The sequence below is a fragment of the Cervus elaphus genome, chromosome 27 (genome assembly GCF_910594005.1).
Source record: "Cervus elaphus chromosome 27, mCerEla1.1, whole genome shotgun sequence".
NCBI lineage: Eukaryota > Metazoa > Chordata > Mammalia > Artiodactyla > Cervidae > Cervus > Cervus elaphus.
In genome coordinates, this window is record NC_057841.1 from 53088612 (window position 1) to 53109531 (window position 20920).

A 20920-nucleotide genomic window follows, 5' to 3' on the forward strand; every position below is an offset into this window, starting at 1 on the left:
GGCCTTTTCTTACTCCACGTGAGATTTTGAGGTTAGATAAGTTAGTTTGTGTTATAGATGTTGAATGGATTTTTAATGAATATTCTTATATTTTAATTTCTTTTGAAAGGAATTTACCTTGTTGCTTTTATGGGTAAAATCTTCTGAGGAATTCAGTAGTGTCTCTTTTTTTAATAATAACTTTATTGGTGTGTTAATTCACATACTGTAAAAGTCTCCTGTTTAAGGTGTATGATTTGATGGTTTTCCCTATAGTGACAGAGTTATGCAGCGGTCACAAGTATCAATTTTAGAACATTTTCATTACCCCCGAAGGACTGGTGGCTCAGTGGTAAAGACTCTGCCTGCAGTGTAGGAGACACTGGAGATGTGGGTTCGATCCCTGGGCTGGGAAGATCTCCTGGAGAAGGACATGGTTACTCACTCCAGTATTCTTGCTGGAGAATTCCATGGACAGAGGAGCCTGGCACGCTATATAGTTCATGGAGTTGAAAAGAGTCAGACAGGGCTGAGCGACTGACGCAAAGGAAACTCCATACCTATTAGCAGTCACTCCTCACCCTCCCCCCCAAACCTTTGGCAGCCACTAATCCACTTTTTTTTTTTGGTGCTTTGCCTGTTCTGGATGTTTCATATAAATGGGGTTATACAGCATGTGGCCTTCTGTGACTTGCTCTTAGCATGTTTTCCAGGTTCATCCATGTTGAAGCATGTACCAGTACATCATTCTTTTTTATGACTAGATAATATTACATTGTATGTGTTTATACATTCATCAGTTGATGGACGTTTGCGTTGTTTTGGCTATTAGGAATGATACTGCTATGAACATTTATGTATATATTTTTGTGTGGACATAGGTTTTTGGTAATTTTGGATGGAATTGCTGAGGGTATGATGGCTGGATTATATGGTAACTTTGTGTTTAACATTTTGAGGAATTGTCAAGAGTCCTTTTCCAAGGTGGTTATACCATTTTGCAATCCCATGGGCAGTGTATGAGGGTTCCATTTTCTCACAAATGCTTTTTGTCTCTTTAGATTTATCCAACCTAGTGAATGTTAAGTGGTATCTCTTTGTAGTTTTGATTTGCAGTTCAGTAATGATTAATGATATTGAGTATCTTTCATGTGCTTGTTGGCCCTTCTTCTTTGGAGAAGTGAATATTAGAATCCTTTGCCCATTTAAAAATTATTCATCTTTTTATTGTTGTCAGTGGTCTCTTATAACAAAGATGGCTGTTGCTGATGGATAAACAGCATTTGGTACCAGGTGATGGCGAATTTTTCATGTGTATTAGTGGTAGACTTTTAGCTTTAGCTAGTTGTTAATCAAGAATATTTTAAAGTGCTGCTCTTCAGAAGTAATCCATTTTAAAAGTTCTGTTAAGATTTTACTTTAGGGTGACTAGTACAGTCAACAAGACTTGATTGAACATGCCTGTATAATAATAAGGCCTCACTTTAATATTTTGGGAGTGTAAAAAACAGCAACATTTTAAGTCATTTAAAACTCTAAGCACCACATTTAATTTTGTGCATTGAGTCTTTGACTTAACTGAAACAATTCCATCTTTTCCAAAGTATTTGAATCTGCTTTGTGAAATGTGTTCTGATATCTGTGTCTCATTTTTTTTTTTTTAGATTATCCTGAATACTACATGTCTAACAATTTTCCTTGCAACGTTAACTGTTGTTTTTCGCTGCCTCGGAAAGATCAAAATTGCTCCAGAAATTGGAGACATATTTGATTTAAAAGAAATAACCTTAACAAATGGACAATATGTCTATTACAAATACACCAACAAGTAATGATGCCTGTCTGAGCATTGTACATAGTTTGATGTGTCATAGACAAGGTGGAGAGAGTGAAACATTTGCCAAAAGAGCAATTGAAAGTTTGGTAAAAAAGCTGAAGGAGAAAAAAGATGAATTGGATTCTTTAATAACAGCTATAACTACAAATGGAGCTCACCCTAGCAAGTGTGTTACCATACAGAGAACATTGGATGGAAGGCTTCAGGTTAGTCTTGTTCCAGAGTTTCTTCTGTGCTCTGTAGTGGCAGGTTTTTACGAATTCTTGTTTCCTCTTAAGTTACTACAGAAATTTCATGCTTGCTCCATCTCTTTAGATACTGTAGTACATCCTATAGTACAGATATTATCAATACATGATCCTGTACTGATACACTATGGAAATAAATGGAAGGATGTATCTTCTTTACAATAGAGGTATAGCTTAGAAGTTTTTAAAAATGTTTTGACTAAAAAAAAATGTTCAATATAGAAAATTTGGAAAATAAAAATTAGAAGAAAACCTACATCTTTAGCACTTTGGTATTCATCCTTGTAGTCTTTTTTTTCTTTTTTGGTATTATATGTACAACTCAGTTTATTTTATTTTTTATTATAATTTAGAAATCTGGTGGTGTATGTCTGGTACTTTTATGTGAAGAACAATCCAGAAGAATTCAACAATATTTTTAAAACTTACAGAGTTAACTTAAATTTACAAATCTTTACCTTTTACTTTCAGGGATCAGATTATTCATGTAGAATTACATAATCTCATGTGTTTAATATTTTTAAAGAAACATATAGAAAGCATATTGTTAGGCTTAAAATTTTTTATTTCTAGATTTTAGGTATTGTTTCTTCATTAAACGCATACTTTTTTGTGTATTTTTAAAACCTGAGCATAAGCCTTGAAATCATACTTAAGTTTACTACTTTGTGACCTTGTCCAGTTATTTTGAGCATTTAGTTTTCTCGTTTAAGAAATAGGAATTATAATACTAACTTTGTAGGATTGTAAGGATTAAATGAGAATGTATCAAGTGCCTTGTATATTGTGTGATGCATAATTGATGCTCATTAAATGGTCATTTACTTTTCTTAGGTGGCTGGTCGGAAGGGATTTCCTCATGTGATCTATGCCCGTCTCTGGAGGTGGCCTGACCTTCACAAAAATGAACTAAAACATGTTAAATATTGTCAGTATGCATTTGACTTAAAATGTGATAGTGTCTGTGTGAATCCATATCACTATGAACGAGTTGTATCACCTGGAATTGGTAAGTAGACTTTAATGCCTAGAAGCATAAAGGGAAAAGATATCAATAGTGTTTTAAGTTTTCTAAGTTAAATTGTAAATTTGGAGATAGCCCAGGATTTCAACTAATGTTAAAAGTCAGACATTTTTAATGAAATATGTGTATTTAAATTTGAATTCTGGGCAAGCCTATATTTTGACTGCTAAAACTAAGTGTACATACTTGGTATTTTGCCCGTTTAGAACACTGATCTTGAAAAATAAGATGAAAAGCACTTTTGCATTGTTAGATAGCATTTACACTACTATTCTTGAATTGAAATGGTTCATGGAAATTTTGAATCCCTGGCTTAAATTTACATTCTGTAATTTTAAATATGGTGGAAATTATTTTCATGATAATGATTAATGTTTTATTTTTTTTCCCCTTTAAAAATTTAAGATCTCTCAGGATTAACACTGCAGAGTAATGGTAGGTAATCCCTTTCTTTGAACTCTCTTTTCTTTTATCTCATCCCCTTTATTTTTTATTGACCTAAAATTAATCTGTATGGGTGGGTGCTGGTAACATTTACAAGAAAAGTACTTACTGCTTTGAAAATGTACATTTTGCAGGAGTGGGGCATGCATCAACATTTAAAACTGGATTAAAAAAACAAGCTGGATTTAGTAGGCTGTTGACTCTTTGAATTTGAACTGCTATTTATGACTACAAGTAGTCTAAAAAATGTGATGGGGAACATAAAACATACAAAGAAAGAGTAACTTTTGAATTGGTAAAAACTGGCTATTTTAGAAGTAAATCTCACAGAACCAGTTTCAGTGGGTGTAAATAACCTGTTTGGTAATTTAGAATCATGTATAACATAGTTTAAAAACACCCAAATTCTCATTTTTCTTCATTTCAGCCAAACTTATTTTTATGATTGATAATTTTGTGAGTGACTTAAAACTGTATACTATATTTTTTTTCAGTCTTGTTATATTTTGAGTAAATAAAACAAGGCTACTTTAAAGTACATGGCAATCACAGATGTTCTAAGCCTATTTTTAAAAGAAAGTTTTGAGATAGGAAAATGAAACAAATAAGAGGGTGTTTTTTATTTTTTGTGTAGTATTTGAGAACAGAGATCTGTTAAAACTTTAGCTCTGTTTCTTGGAACATGTTAATGAGCTAAAATTTCTGTAAGAACTAGTTACTTTGAACAGAAACTGATAAAAAGCCACCATCACCTTAGAAGACTTCCCTGGTGGCTCAGATGGTAAAGAATCTGCCTGGAATGCGGGAGACCTGGGTTTGAACCCTAGTCAGAAAGATCCCCTGGAGGAGGAAATGGCAAACCACTCCAGTACTCTTGCCTGGAAAATCACATGGACAGAGGAACCTGGTGGGCTACAGTCTGGGGTCCCAAAGAGTCAGACACAACTGAGCAGCTAAACCAATACTATATCACCTTAGAAAGGTGTGCTGTTGTTCTGAAGGGGAATTAGTGGTTCAGTAGCACTTTTGCTACAGAATCCTAGAAATGGGTCAGAAGTATCATCTGACCTTAAAATTGGGAAGAGCATGAAAGGCTACTTGTTTTTATTCTCCACTTTTCCATGTCAATAATAATAAAGGAAGACTGGTGCCTTTTGGTATTTGTTAAGGGTTAGTTGGTTTCTGAGAACAGTGGGTTGATAATGGAAGCTGTTGTGGTCTGAAAGGGTAGCTTTAAGATTAATTGGGTAAAGCCCAGCTTATTCATCACCCAGACACTGATATCATGTCACCTCTTTTTGAAAGTAAACACCCTTTAGATATTCACTATTCTCCATTTGCATTTTTGGAGAATGAAAGCTTTTAACTCAATGGGTGTTAGGGTGATAACTGTATTAGAATCCCCTTAGGGAGCAGTTGTGATGTGATCTAATTCTGAAGACTCATTATACTGCTTCCTGTCCTAAACTGTTGCTGTTATGAGTGCTTGTCCTTGATGGAATTGTGTGGGTTGATGACCCTTTTCAGTTGCTTTAGCCCTGTATTCAGCCTTATGGATCCCCCTAGTGGTGGCTGTCTATAAAAAAAAGGCTGGCCTCTGACTTCTTTCCTCAGAAAATGACAGGTGTTTCTCACAAGGTCCTTTTAGATTTGGACAAAGTGTATAAGGTCAGGTAGCTAAAAGTTAAGCAAATGGTATAATTCCTTCACTTTTGAGTTGGGATCTTGGTGGTAATTATTTCCAGCCTGTCTCGTCTCTTTTATGAAACTTTCCATGACCACATCCACTTGTGTATTGATTTTAACAAATATTTAATGAGCATGTATTGCCTGGTACTGTGTTAGGTTCCAGGGACGATAGGATAAATAAGGTATGTTTTTTCCACTCGAGGAAGCACATAGTCTAATGGAGGAAAGAAAAGGTAAATAAGACAGTGGCAGTACCATCAGACAGCTGTGCCCTGCTTGCTAGTAGTGTTAAAGAGCAGAGACCTAGGATGAGCTCCGTGTCTTCAGCTCTTCTGTCTGCTGTGAGTTCTTTACTCCTCATAGAGCATTTTACAATCTATATACGTGTGTGACTGCTCTAAAAATATGGTTAAATCATAATAGCTAACACTTGCTAGGTACTTATTCTGTGTCAAAATGATCTACAGATATTGTGTCATCATTGTTATAATACTCCTACATGGTAGGTGGCATTACCCACATTTTGTCAGATACAAAGAAACTGGTCCCTGGAGAGGTCAGGGAACTTGCCCAAGATTAAGGCAGTTTAAATATCTACGTATCATAGAAGACTGTAAGCCTTGCGAAGGCAGTGGTCTTTCTTTTGTTTGCTGATGTATCCCAAGTATTAGAACAGTACCTGGAACATAGGTGCTCAATAAATATTTTTTTCAATGAATTAATTTGTTGAATGCTAGTCCATAAAGAGAAATACTTAGTGGTTTGGTGTCTATTTCCTGGACTTTAAAAATATATACTATATGTTTTTTTAATTTTATTTTTTTGAATAGGCAATACATGGTCCATAAAATCAAAATACTATAAAAAAGTATACAGTGAAAAGAAGTGCTCCCACCCCTGTCCCCATTCCCCCCTACCTCAGGTAATCACTTTTATTAGTTTCTGGTGTTTCCTTCCAGGGTTTCTTTGCGCAAAAATACATGTGTTATTTCCCTCCTTTCTTACACAAAAAGCATATTGTACACTGTTCTGGACCTTGCTTTTTTACTTAGAGTATATGATTTTTTGAAATGTGAGTATGATTATAGTGTATAGTAGTGTTTTGTAACCAACTTTTTTGCTCTTGGAAAAAATGTATTACAGACATCTCTCCTTGTTGATGCCCAGTTTTACCTAAGAAACTTGTTTTAAATTACTTGATTAAAGAGACATGTAGACTGGTAGAAGTTCTGAACTTAACACTTGGAAAGGTTTAGTCAATGTGTTAGGCAAGAAAAAGTTATGAGACATACCTTTTTAAAAGCAAAATTTAATTATTTTCAGATCTTTTTTCTTTTGGGTGCACTGTGCAGCTTGCAGGCTCTTAGTTCCCCAATCAGGAATTGAACCTGGGCCATGGCAGTGGGAGCACCTAGTCCCAACCAGTGGACCACCAGGGAATTCCTGTAATTCTAGTGTTATGATTACACAGTAAGCCAGAATGTCAGTTGGAAAGCAGAAGCAATGAATGTCAAGGTAACCAGCTGTGTCCTCAAATTAGTAACTTTCTCCTTAGGTACTACCAATACCATAATCTTGATAAAAAGATTCCAGTAACTGTAAGCAACAAAAGCCCTAAAATTTCCAAATATTAAATAGAGATATTAGGATCTTATGGAGAAAATCATAGGACTTTGTTGACAAGTGTAATTTTTAAAAAATTGAATAAATACAGTCATACCTGCATGGTTTCTTCTTTGCATTTTTATAATTTGGCCGACATTAGTGATGAATGGTTAGATCCACTCTTTTTTTTTCCACTGACATACAATGATATGTTAAGCTCCTTTTGGTTGTCTTTTTGTTTCCATACAATTTTCTGAAGAGAAACCCTTTGGAGTGGAATTTATGGGTCTTAAAAATATCAATGTCTTCATTATGATGCATGACAAAGTCCTTTAAGAGATTATATGTGGAAATCTGAACAATAGATTATTCTTACCTTTTTGAAATGTTCTCAGTTTAATAAAAATAGCCATGTAACAAATTAGTATTTATGTGTAATAGATATTTTCAAAGAGTGACATAGAGAAAGATAAGGAGCATTACGTGCTGATTCTTAATGGAAAAGAGAATGGCTTTTTGTGGACTGTTGACTACTCTAAGAACAGAACCTAGTGTTAAGAGTTCAGTAGATTGTAAAATTGTAGGGTAGTATTAGTTCAGGTGCAGTAAAGGGTTGCTTGCTAAAGACAAAAAGCAAAACCCAAAACTGTTACCTAAAAAGAAGTGGGAAGTTCTGGGCAGAGCCACTGATACTATAAATGCATTTTCAATTTTCTTTTTTTCCTCACAGTAAAGCCGACTAACTCTTCCGGTTTGTTCAAGAAAAAGATGTTGTATCAAGTAGGGTCAGTTTACAGGGTTACATTAAGGTGTAACCATGTAGGAGAAAGATGTTTATTGAGTTTTTTCACACTACATATTTATCAAGTATCATTATTTGGATTGGGTTTCTAGAAGGAAATTTCAGTATGACTTACCATTTGAGATTTTTCTGTTCGTTCTAATTTTTTAGGGGACATTTAGTATACTTCACTTTCAAAGAATACATTACTTAATGATGTTGGATCCTAGCATTGGATAGCTGTCAGATCCCACTCATATTTTTACATTGTGAAATTAGCAAAAAGATGAAAAAAATTAATTACTCAATCTCAAATTTGGTTTTCTTACTGAGGTAAACACTTTCTCCAGCCACTTGATTTTTGCCTATGTTATATATTGAAGGTGATTATTACCTTTAGGTTATTAATTGGGAAGCTCAGAAATACCTTTTCAGGACCATAGCTGGAGGTTGTTGGAATTTAGTCGCCTTCAGATTTCAAGGAGTTAATCAGATTGATCTGATGCCACTATCTCTAAATAAATAGCTTCTGCTGATAAAGTAGAATGCTTTTAAAGTAGTATGAGAAAATGCTGAGTTATACTCTAGTTGATTTTAGGTGTTGTTATGTTACTTACAAGCTTTTTTTTTTCCCTGGGAATAAAAGCTTATAAGATTTTAAAATTTGTTTGTTTTTCTGTGTAGCTCCACCAAGTATGTTGGTGAAGGATGAATATGTTCATGACTTTGAGGGACAGCCGTCATTATCCACTGAAGGGCATTCAATTCAAACCATCCAGCATCCACCAAGTAATCGTGCATCGACGGAGACGTACAGCACCCCAGCTCTCTTAGCTCCATCTGAGTCTAATGCTACCAGCACCACCAATTTTCCCAACATTCCTGTGGCTTCCACAAGTGAGTTGTAGAGTCAGATGTAGTCAGCAAGATGAATTTTCCTAACCATTTAATATTTATAGGTAGTCACTTGGAGGAGACCTCCAAGTAAGTGAATATTAGTACTGTGGTTATCTTTCATAGGTTAACAAGCATCAAATAGGTTTTTGAGTTGTCCTGGAAAAAAAAAAGGTATTTGTAATTTTAAAAAGTTTAAATTTATCTTAATGTAACAGAATATAAACCGTCTTATGTTGATGTATAGTCCCTTGGAATTTAAGTAATGCTTTAAATTAGTGGTCTAATTAGTTCTTTATTACATGCAGAAGAAGTCTATTGCGCTTTCATATAAATTTTAGAGAACAAATAGTTTTGAACCAAGATGTTTATAGAAGTCTGTATTAATGGAATTGCAAGCTTTCCTCTAATCAGTGTTTTTATTTTGCTTTATCCAGCAGATTACTTTATAATCGTCATCTCAGTCTCCAGTTGTACAAGCTTATTAGAAAAAAGGATCTTGACAAATTTGTTTGTAACATATGACCCTCAAGATAGATGTTAAGTGTTTTAGTCAATTTTGAAATAAAGCTAAATTATATATATCTTTTTTTTTCCTAACAAGAAGTATATTTTAAAAAGATTCTTTCCAGTTTAGAGGTACTGCCTTCTCTGCTGTGTCATGGAAGGAGAGGGCTAGTAGGTTCAGCTTTTTTGAGGCCTGGTCAAGGCAATAATGACTTTATGTTGGACAGTTTTCAGCTTGGCAAGTGGAGTGGCCTTTTTAAAAAAAAAAAAAAATTGGAGTATAGTTGCTTTACACTGCTGTGTCAGTTTCTGCTGTATAGCAAAGTGAATCAGCCATATGTGTACATGTATCTCCTCTTTCTTGGATTTGCTTCCCATCTAAGTCACCACAGAGCACCAAGTAGAGCTCCCTGTGCTATATATAGGCTCTCAGTAGTTGTCTCTTTTATGCATCGCAGTGTATGTATGTTAGTCCCAGTCTCCCAGTTTGTCCCCACCCCGCATTGTTCCTTTTTTTTTTAAATTAATCACAGAACAGGGTCTTGGCATTTGTATTACTGTGTTATTTGTTCCTTGGTACTAAGAAGATTGTATCTCAGCCCACAACAGCAGTGAATTGTTGATGCCTCTGGACTGATACTTTGTATATTGATATCAAAGGAAGCATATTCTATTTACTTTAATACCAGATCAAGTTCAACATAGAAATTTGATCTTTGAAACAGATGGAGGATTTATTTCTACAGTTGAATTTCACATAAAGTACACCAGATTTCCCCCACTTTAATTTATTTTACCTTTTCAAATAATATCTTTTGTATTTCCTACACAAGATGACAGTTTTCATATAGACAGCATATTCCAAATAGGTTGGACCATATAGGTTAAACACACATACTTTAGAGCCTGAGCCTTTAATCACTTGGTGCTTCTGTTATCTCTGTATTTACCAGTTTGGGAATATAGTTGATAAACGAGTGGGCAGGGGAGGAAAATAAAAGAAGGTACATCATAGCCACTTGAGCATAGATTAGTGCCACTTACCCTGCTGGCACTGTCTGAGGGTTGTATTGGCGTGCCTTTGTTCATGACTGCTCCTGCAGCTTCATTTTAACCATTAATGTTCCCTGGGACCAAGTCCTAGTCAAGATCAGAAAAAGTGGTATGAATGAAATATGGATAATTTTGTCTTGGTGTTTTTTGGATGTATTTTCACAATGAGTAGTAATTGTAAGTTTTAGAATTTGTTGCAGAATGTTTCCTTAGATCTTAAATAGTATATTGATAAAATTAGAAAAAGGGAAAGAAATGACTAAAATAGAGGAATTGAAAGACATCATGAATTGTTTAATTTCATTTTATGTACTTGGAATTGTGTAATGAAAGTATTCAGTATAGATAACTGTAGTGGGCGTTATGTTCAGTTGGAACCTGAATATCTTTAGGGATTCTTTCTAAATTAGTTTAATTTCTTCTGTATAGTGACAATTTTTATAAGATAGTTAAGAGTATATAGCATGTACAGTTGTTAAAAACAACAGCAAATATGTAATTAACCTTTAAAGATAACCTGTAAAAATTTGAGGGGGATGAGTAGGAAGGGAGGTTGCTGAAAACATCATCTTTAAAAGTAAACAAGGAGTATTGAAATAGTCTCTTTAGCTTTTAATTTTATAATCTTAGCCTTACAGAAATCTGATTTGTAGCAGGAAGAAAAATTTTCCTTTTTCTTGATACTTTGAGCTGTTCATTGTATATTTGAGCAATGGTGTCATTTACTCTCTTCTATCTGATTATACTCCCATATGGATGAGAAAAGATTGAGGTAATGCCAGTAACAATAATTATGGAAAAAAACAAACAAACAAAAAAAAACAATAATTATGGAATTTTAGTGCTTTCCAAGTGAGATGCACAGTTGAATTAATACTTGCTTGAAAAAATTTAGCTTTTTCCACACAAAAGATAAAGCCTTAAAAATGTAAGCAATTTCATAGAATGGTTTTGAATAGAATAGTTCTCCTGTTACATTACATACAGAGAGGGCAACTAATTTCCTGTAAATCCAGAAATATGATAGTGTTCTTAGAGGCAATTCTTGATTTTTAAAAGTACATGAGAAAATTTCAAAATAGACTGATTTTTTTGGTTTGTTTTATTCATTAAAACTCACAGATGCTGTGTTGACTGGACAGTGGAGCTTACCTTTCTTCCCCTTAACTTTCTCACCTTATCCATTACATTCCATTTAAAATACTTGCCTGCTCTGCTTTTTTATTGGACTTTAGCATTCTGCCATTACTAGTACCATTGCTGATAATAATGAACTTTCCAGTTTTCAACATTTCCTTGAGCCTGGACTTTTGGAATCCTAACAGAAAGATGCAAAAGCTAGATGGAGTGGCTGTGGGTGAGCTAATGTACATCTGAAGAAGTTATTAAGATAGGCTAGACCTGTACTGGGGTTTTGCTGGCATTTGGAGAATATTTGTGAAGAATGGGCCACTAAAATTAGCTAGATATTACTTAAAGAACTTCTTCAAATTAAGATTTGCCTTTATAGATGAGTGTAGGGTTTTTTATTTGATAGGCCATGGGTGAGTTCCACTCTTTGCTCATCTTTATAGTTGTGACTTTCAGGTGTAATGAATCCTTCATTTACTGTATAAAGCCATAGGATTGCATCTATAAATGTACCATATTAATGTCTTCTTGTTCCTCTAGGTCAGCCCGCCAGTATACTGGCAGGCAGCCATAGTGAAGGATTGTTGCAGATAGCTTCAGGGCCTCAGCCAGGACAGCAGCAGAATGGATTTACTGGTCAGCCAGCTACTTATCATCATAGTATGTACATGCTTTTTAAAATCTTTTCAGTAGTTGAGAAAAAACAGGCAGACGTTATGAAAGCACATTAACCCATGTGGGCCTTAATTTTTAGACAGCACTACCACCTGGACGGGAAGTAGGACCGCACCATACACACCTAATTTGCCTCACCACCAAAACGGCCATCTTCAGCACCACCCGCCTATGCCGCCCCACCCCGGACATTACTGTAAGCTCTTGTTTTGTTGTAAGGGCTTTTCTTTTCTGAAGTTTGTTTTCTTTCTGTTTTTTAAATAATGTTTTTACATCTTTTGTCCATCTTACAATTTAGTTTCATTAAATGATTAGTGCTTTTCAGTTTTTCATAGTTATGTTTTCATACCTTTGCTTTAGAGGATTGATATTTACAAAACACTTTTATTTCTTCCTTGCTGATGTCTCATTAACACCACATTGATTGCCATTCATTTGTTTGTTTTGTATATGTTCTTAGATCTCATGTGTATCTGTATATCCATCCTAAGTGGACTGAAACTCCTTGAGAGTCACGATCTCAAGGTTTCTCTCACTGTAGAGTTGAGCATACCGTAGACACACAGATGTTGAATCTGTCGTCATTCTGTGCAGGCTTGATTGGGAGGGGTACCCTACTGATAACCAACCGTACCTTGTCGTTTCAGGCAGAATAGGAACATTGTTCATTTGGCCTAATAAAATCAAGAGTATAAATCTTTCATATATATTAAACCCTTTTCCTCCATTATAAGAGTAATAGTACCAAAGGAAACTTGGAAAATAACACAGAGGAGTAAATAAGAAAATAAAAATTACCCAGAATTCTACTACCCAGAGATATCTACTCCTAATATTTTGTCACATTTTTCTTTCCAGTCATATAATTGGTATATATGTTAATTTGGGGTGAGGAGGCTATCAGACTGCGAATATGTTACTGTACCTTGCTTTTTTATAGTTATGTTACTATGTTTCCCTGTCTTAAGAGAGTGTAACTTTTACTGGCTGCCTGGCCAGCATAGTTGTTAAGGGTGCTGAGTGTGAACGCTTAACTACCTGTGTGACCATTGGCAAGTTACTTAACCTCCCTAAGCCTTAAAGGTAATAATAATAGTATATGTCTCAAGGGACGCTGTAAGAAGTAAATGTGTTAATTCATGTGATTCGTTTAACGTAATGTCTTAACACATAATGATCTCTCAGTTATTGCCAGTTTGTAAATATTCTTAACTTAATAAATCATAACACTTATTTTAAAATGGACCTAAGTTTGGATTATATCTTACAGTATGAATTATACTGTATTACATGTTACATGAATAATTTATTTATAATTTGCATTGAAGTTTGCATGTATTTAAACTATTTGCATGTATAGTTATTATAAATTAATAGTTGGCATATGGCATTAAAATGTTGGCTATTAGACGTCTGCAAAAGCAATTCAAGAAAAGAGTGATTCAAGAGTATTTGCATACTATAATTTTAAAGTAAACCAAGTTTTTAAGTTCTTAGACATTGTATCAACTTGATCTAAACAATTCCTAAGGTATAATAGTTATATTTAAAGGTTTATTAAAAGTTTTGGCACTGGAAAACTTTTAATAAATAAAAATGGGATTTTTTACTGTCTTTTCTTTAGGGCCACCAGTTCACAATGAGCTTGCATTCCAGCCTCCCATTTCTAATCATCCTGGTAAGTGTATTTCAAAATGAATTACCTACGTTTAGTTTTTCTTTATGACAATGAGGCATATATGCACACAGATTTTAATAGAACTGCAGAATAAACTTTTCAGATAAGTACGATATTTATTATGGCATTAGTTAATTAACAGTTTATGAGTAACGGATATAATCACACATAAACTGTCCATATTTGATTTTTTTTAACTGTCTGAAAGAAATGACAAGATTCATGGTTTTGGCTAAAATATAAAGTACCAAAATGCTGGTTTTAAGACAAACATTTGATACATAAATGTGCAGTGGAAGAAACCAGGTTTCAAAATAGAACAGCTGCAACACTGTAGCTTAAAAAGCCAGGAAGAATCTGAAGTAGATGCTGAACAGAAAAATAATTCACTGTATCTGTCTTAGGTAGGTTCAGGAATCTCTGGTTAACTGGAATTTAGAAACTATTTGCTTTAAATTATGTTTAAAATAGTAGATTAAATAGCTCAGTAGATTTCAACTATAAACATAATGAAACAAAGTTTGGAAATAAAATACTGAAGGCTTCTTAACATAAACATAGGATTTTGATTTGTTTTTCTTTCCTCCGTCCTATTGTATCTGTTTTTCTTTGCTTAAAAAGATGCAGATACATAATTTCAGTTCATCACCTTAGTTTTTCCCTAGTTAAAAAAATTTTGTTTAATTATGAGGAATTTCAACATATACCAAATACCAGTATAGAAAATTCTTATTCCTCAGTTTTAGCTGTTATCAACTACTGTCCAGTCTTGTTTCTTTCATATCCTCACCTACTTTTCATACCCTTACCTGTTATTAGGGTAGAAATCCTATATAATCATTTGATACATAAATATTTCCATGTTTATTTCCAGTGAAGATTTTTTAAAAATATAACTACAGTAACCATAAGATCAAATTAAAGGGTAACTCATAGTTCCTCAAATAGATCTACATTATTTTCTTAAATAGTGTTCAGTTATATATTTTTTTGTTAGTTCTGACTTCTAGCTGTTAAAAAAGCATTGAGGGTAGGCTCTTTATTCTTTAATTAGTCTCATATTTCAGTTTAGGAGATTTAAAGAATTTCTATCTCAAAAGGCCAAGTTGCTTTAGTGATCACTTCAGAGTATGAGAACCATTTTACCATGCTCACCAGTAGTAGATGTGATACTTTCATTAACTTTTATTAATTTGAGAGGCAAATGTTTGTTTTGATAAGGAGAAAAATGCTGCTGGTGGGACAGAAGTATTTTTTAAACATATGTATTTACTAGTTGAGCAAACTCCAGGAGATGGTGGAGGATAGGGGAGCTTGGCGTGCTATAGTCCATGGGGTCATGAACAGACATGACTTAGCGACTGAACAACAGCAATGACTTACTAGTTATATATATACATTTTTTAGCCGTATATATTTACTAGTTAAATTATCCTTTTTAGTGGATTTCCGATCTTATTTGTACATTTTGTGATTTTAAATATTTTTTTTGTGAGTCAAGGGGTCTTGCCTTTCTAGAAACATTTTTAATTAAGAAATCTAATAAACAGAGAAGTACATAAAACCAGTGTACATATAGTCTAATGAATAGTGTGAAAGCCAGCACCTGTGTAACCAGCACCCAGACTGAAAATGAAAACATCGCAGCGCTACCAGAAATCTCCCTACCCTACCCGTTTTGTCTCAGTCAAAGGCTTTTTCTCCCCTCCTCTGGAGGTAACTTGTCTTGCTTTTTATGGGTTTGCATTTCATTTACGATGAATGCATCCCTAGACAATCCAGTTTAGTAGTTTGGCCTTACCGCTTTTTGAAATTACATAGAATTACATAGAAATTATATCAGAATCTCACTTTGTGTTACTAAATGTATTGTGAGAAGCCAGGAAAATGTAGAGGCTTAAGAATGAGAATTTTGCTGGCTTCAGGCAGCATCACTGAGAATCAGTCGTGGCCCCCGCAGCTTGGAGGGTCTCAGTGTTCATAGGGCTTGGTGACAGGCGGTCTTCAGGAGGAAGGGTAATGAGGGCTCTGAACAAAGACCTACCCTGGATGAGCGGTGGAGTGGGGTTGAGAATGGTGGCATTTAACTAGTTATTTGGGTTCAGTTTTGGATTCATCAATTGCTTTGGCCTCTTGATGGATTTACTTCATTTTTCTCATTGTAGAACTGATGTTGAGACTTAACCCGTCCTGGTGATTAGGGAATAGCATTCATTAGTTACTAGGATACGCATCTGTAGTGCCCTGCACTGGCATTAAAGCTTCTTTTTTACAAGTAGAATGAGAAGCGACCAATTAGTATTGGTCTTTACCTTGGTGTAAAGGGTTTCAAACAGGACATCTGCTTGGCGAGTTATGTGCTTTGACTTTGATGGCTAAGTTGAAGAATATTTTTGGAAAAAGCTAATCTTTCATTTCTGATTTCTTTTGACTGATGCTCTTTTCTTTTTTTTATGAAACTGAGGTAATAATACTCATTAAATATTGATTGCAAATTAAAGTGAGTTTTCCTCAGTGTCTTGAGGTGGTTTTGGTCATTGATACGTGGATACAGAATTCACAGATTTTCAGATTCAGGTTGTATTCTAGTACTCTGGAACTACCATTTAAGAGAGTAATTTTATGTGTTTATAAAATATTCTCACAGGAAATCTCATTCATATCTAAATAGCAGAAAGAGTAATTCATAATGAGCCAGTTAGGTTCTTTAAATTTTTAACTTTTTCTTGAATGACTTTTGTTTAAGAAATTAAAGATAATGCCTTGGAGCATTAAAATATAATGCTTATATTTTCTATTATAATTGAACAACAATTTTTTGATAAAGCGGTGCTTTGTAATACATTTCCCCATTACAAAAAAATACTTAGCTGAGTTTTTAATATATTTTTAAAGAAATTCATGTTGTTAAGTCAGTCTTTCAAAACCTTTCCCCTGGTCAGTGATGAGCAGCCCATAGACTTCACGAGACCAGTTCAGCCTCACTAATTTAAGGAACAAGAAACTAAAAATAGCTACGTCAGCAGACACTAACAGTCTCTCTCCCTTTCAGGTGAGTTGGGACATTAAGAATGCTCTCTTGGAGCTGAGTAAATTCTGTCTTGCTGTTGCTGTTAGCTTTGAGAGGCTGCAGGCTTGTCACCTCCGTGGCCTTTGGTTCTTGGAGCAAAAGAACGCAGAGAGACCCAGACAGGCTTAATGCGTGTCTCCTATTACCTTCTCCTGTTTTAAAAATGAGAATGTTCCCTCCTAGTTGTATAGCAGGTTTAGAGTGGACTAGAAAATGTTTTCACGTGGTATTTTATATCCCCACACCACCAAATTCTCTGGATTGCCTTTCAGGTTACCTCTAGCACCCTCCCTCCTCACAGATAACCCCTTTCCTCTTGCTTTCCTGGGCCTTAATGGTCCTGTTAATTAGATGTTTGTTTTTAATCCCTGGTCAGTGGTACAACTCTGATGTCGGTTTCATTTGATCCTCACAGCTGCCAAAATGCAGCTCTATTGTATGGTGTCATTGTTGTGTTGAGCTCAGTTGCTTCAGTTTTGTCCATCTCTTTGCAACCCCGTGGACCATAGCCCAATGGGCTCATGGGATTCTCCAGGCGAGAATACTGGAGTGGGTTGCCATGCCCTTCTCCAGGGGATCTTCCCAACCCAAGGATCAAATCCACGTCTCCTGCGTTGGCAGGCGAGTTCTTTACTGCTGAGCCACTGGGAAATGTATGGCGTGAAATATTAGGCAAACAAAAATCCCTTTGGTGACTTGGAAATAATAAACTAAGGTTTAATTATAGTTGCAGATGTTGTAATTTATGATGATGAAAGTATGTTTTTCTTATTTAAACATGAAGGTAACATAACTCTCTTTTTCCCCCTCAGTTGACTCTCGGAAAAAAGTGCTATGGCACTTTACTTGAAATAGTGTTCTTTAGTATGAACTAGGAAATGCATGTTCTTGGATCTCATTTTTTTAAGTATCATTGAAAACATTCATGACTTCAGGATATTTGTAACAAAATTTACTGTTTGGGCTGATTATTTAAAGATCTGTTTTAAGTGCTGTTACCGTTTTTTGCTGCCAGAGCATTGGGTAATTTTTATGTTGTTTAGACTACCTCTTTAGTTTTAAGTTCAACCAGTATATCTACCTGTTAAGTTTGATGAAACTTTTTTGTCTATAGCATAATATAATGCCTTTAATAAGTAGTTTTACTTATAAAGTAAATACTTACTATATTTAGTTTCACTATAAAGTGAAACTATAAATATTTCAAAACTAGCTTTTTAAGAAGACACTTTAATATATTGCTAGTTTTCATGTTATAATAATAAAATATATTTTAAAGGAGTGTTTGTGACTAGTTGGTTCTTCTGTATGGCAGACCATTTGCATTATTCAGGTTTTGAATCACCCAATTTTCATGTGGTCTTTTTTATTAATGCTTCATTGGGAAGTACTTTTTTCCTTGACAACATTTTGAGAAGCAATTAGATACTTATAGACTTGATAAGAACTTTGTTTTTAATATGTTTTAAGCATTTATCATATTTCATTTTAAGATCTTTTGGGAGGTTTAAAATGCTTTTTTTTTTTGTCGTTCTGAGTATCTTTTCATCTTGTTGAAAGTTTTATTGCTTCATATTCTAGTTCAGCCAAAGTTCATAAATGGCACAGTAATATGCAGGTGAATAATTGGTTTATCATAGAAAACTTTGATCCTCTCTTAAGTGGTACTGGCCTTTCTCGCATTATGTCAGATCCCTTTCTACTGTCTAGACTTTTGCATTTGCTTTCCTCTTAAGATTTACATTTGCAATCTCCACATAGTTAATGTGGTCTTTCGGGTCTGACTTCTTCAGTAGGATGTACCCCTGCTGTCTAGTTTGAAGGACCTTCCCACTCTTCTTCTGTCCCATGCCCTTTTTAATTTTCTTCATGGTGTTTGTCTTTACCTGAGTTATCTTGCTAATTTATTCACTTATTTGTCTGCTGCACCTCCATGAAAATAAGGACAGTAGCTAACAATAGCTACCTTGTTCACTGCTGTATGTGTAGTGCCTACAGTAATTCTCATGTACCCCATAAATACTTGTTATTTCAAAAAGGAAAATCAAATAATTTCCATGTATGTGGGCTCTATGTAGTAATTGTACTCAAACAAAAATTAGAAATACTTGATTAGCTATATTTACATACCAAACCAGATAGTGGCTTTCTTTCCCCCCAATCATTTAAAATTATTTAAAATCATTTATTGTTGTTAAATGAATACACACATTCTCAAAGGTAAAATTGTAGTAGTTATCATGAATGGACTTCACCAAAAACACAGATGGGGCAAATGACCTTTCATTCCAGAGACAGTTGAAAATTCCTGCTCACAGAAGCTACGTAGTTGGAGTGTAATTAACTTTGACTCTCTCGCCTTGAATGTCTGACTTGGTTATGTCCTTTCTCTCATTTAGGGATCTATAAATATATACCATAGATAGATGTTACTCAAGAACACTTCTCTGAAATACGTATTAGCATCTGTGTGTTGTTTGTTTTCTTTTAAAGTTCAGACTACATAGAACATATTATGTGCAGTCAGATGAAACACCATGGTAAAGATTTTATGATTCTAATTGTTTCCATTCTTAAAATTTCTTGTTGATTGGGTACTTTGAAGTAAGAACAGAATTCCAGATTTTAAAAACGATTTTTTTTAAACTTCAAGAATGCTAGGTAATAAACTGAAAAATAGAGACATGGCTGTGGTTACTTTGTAATGCATTGTCAATTCTTTTGGATGTTCTCCCCTTCCTTTAGCCTTTAGGAAAAGCTTTGTCATATGGAGTGAAAGTGAGAGCCTTGTAACTTTCTCACATGAATGACTGTCTTCTCCCATTTGTCTCCTATAGCTCCTGAGTATTGGTGTTCCATTGCTTACTTTGAGATGGATGTTCAAGTAGGAGAGACATTTAAGGTTCCCTCAAGCTGTCCTATTGTTACTGTCGACGGCTATGTAGACCCTTCTGGAGGAGATCGCTTTTGCTTGGGTCAACTCTCCAATGTCCACAGGACAGAAGCCATTGAGAGAGCAAGGTATTGTTGTATAGTTAGTTCATTTTAAAAATTGAACTTCTATTTGAAGCTGTATTTTTCAGTGTAAATTATGTTTTTGAATATAAATAAAGGAATAAAGATGATCTTTAACATTTAGAACTTGTAAGCATTTCATTTTAAGTGTAGATGTTTGTTGTTGGATAAAATACAGTCTCTCTTTAAAACTTCATGAGGTTTCTATGTTTTGAATAGTAACTGGACCCTATGGAACTCAGTTTGAAAACTGGTTTTTATTTCCTCTGATTGTATAGTATTTCTACAGATTTACTGAGAGGAAATAACATAAAATGAAGACATGTTTCTGCAAGTGTTATTTATAATGAAAGACTGATAAAAAAAGAAAAATGCTTAAATAAATTTTAATAAACCTTTGTTTTTATGCAGTCATTAAAATATAAAAAGTTTATATAATCAAATGTAAATACTTATGAAATACTTACTTGTGAAAGCTTACTTATGTATGAAAGTATGAAAGTTCACTTATGAAAACTTACACAATTTTAAGTATTGTGTGATCTCAACTCTTTAAGGAAATATGTGTGTGTGTAAGCACACAATCTCGACTCTGTCACTGTTTGTGTGCCTTTGGCAGATCATCTACTCTCCAAGCCAGTGCTGTCTAGTAGAATTTTCTGTGACGAAGGAAGGGGTTTACCTGTGCTGTCCAGTATAGTAACTACTGGCCACGCATAGCTATTGAGCATTTAAAATTTGGTTTATATGATTAACTGAATTGTAAAATTAATTTTAATTGAATGTGAAGGTTAAATGAGAATTTATATTAAATGTTTCTGACACATAATAAGCATTATGTGAATGCTCATCATTATTACATGTGACTAGGATACTAAAGAAAAACAGAAAAATATTAACAGTGGCTGTCTGTCTTTTGGCTATGGTTTATAACCAAAATATAATGTCCTTTATTCTTAAAAAATTTTCAGTATTGGGTATGCTGTATAGTCTGAACTAAAATTCATTTTTAAATACCTGTCAAAATGAAGTATGACTCACTTTTTCTTCCTAAGGTTGCACATAGGCAAAGGTGTGCAGTTGGAATGTAAAGGTGAAGGAGATGTTTGGGTCAGGTGCCTTAGTGACCATGCAGTCTTTGTACAGAGCTACTACTTAGACAGAGAAGCTGGGCGTGCACCTGGAGATGCTGTTCATAAGATCTACCCAAGTGCATATATAAAGGTTAGTTGTAATTTTACCCAAATACTTTAGATTTGGAAAGCTCTATTTGTTGTTTAAGGAATTGAG

The 20920-nt window shown here is 34.4% G+C and overlaps 1 protein-coding gene across 3 annotated transcripts in view; it reads left to right on the plus strand.

Moving 5' to 3' along the window:
• SMAD4 (SMAD family member 4) overlaps positions 1–20920 on the plus strand; it is a 53033-nt gene that overhangs the window by 18398 nt on the left and 13715 nt on the right. For all 3 annotated transcript variants that reach the window (XR_006338110.1, XM_043888748.1, XM_043888749.1), the window contains exons 2-10: positions 1644–2022; positions 2899–3073; positions 3494–3523; positions 8292–8504; positions 11733–11852; positions 11947–12063; positions 13492–13545; positions 19453–19636; positions 20686–20854. Coding sequence is in view for 2 of the 3 variants with exons in the window: in XM_043888748.1 (XP_043744683.1) it covers positions 1774–2022; positions 2899–3073; positions 3494–3523; positions 8292–8504; positions 11733–11852; positions 11947–12063; positions 13492–13545; positions 19453–19636; positions 20686–20854 (1311 nt within the window). In the remaining variant the exon portion in view is untranslated. The remainder of the gene's footprint in view (positions 1–1643; positions 2023–2898; positions 3074–3493; positions 3524–8291; positions 8505–11732; positions 11853–11946; positions 12064–13491; positions 13546–19452; positions 19637–20685; positions 20855–20920) is intronic.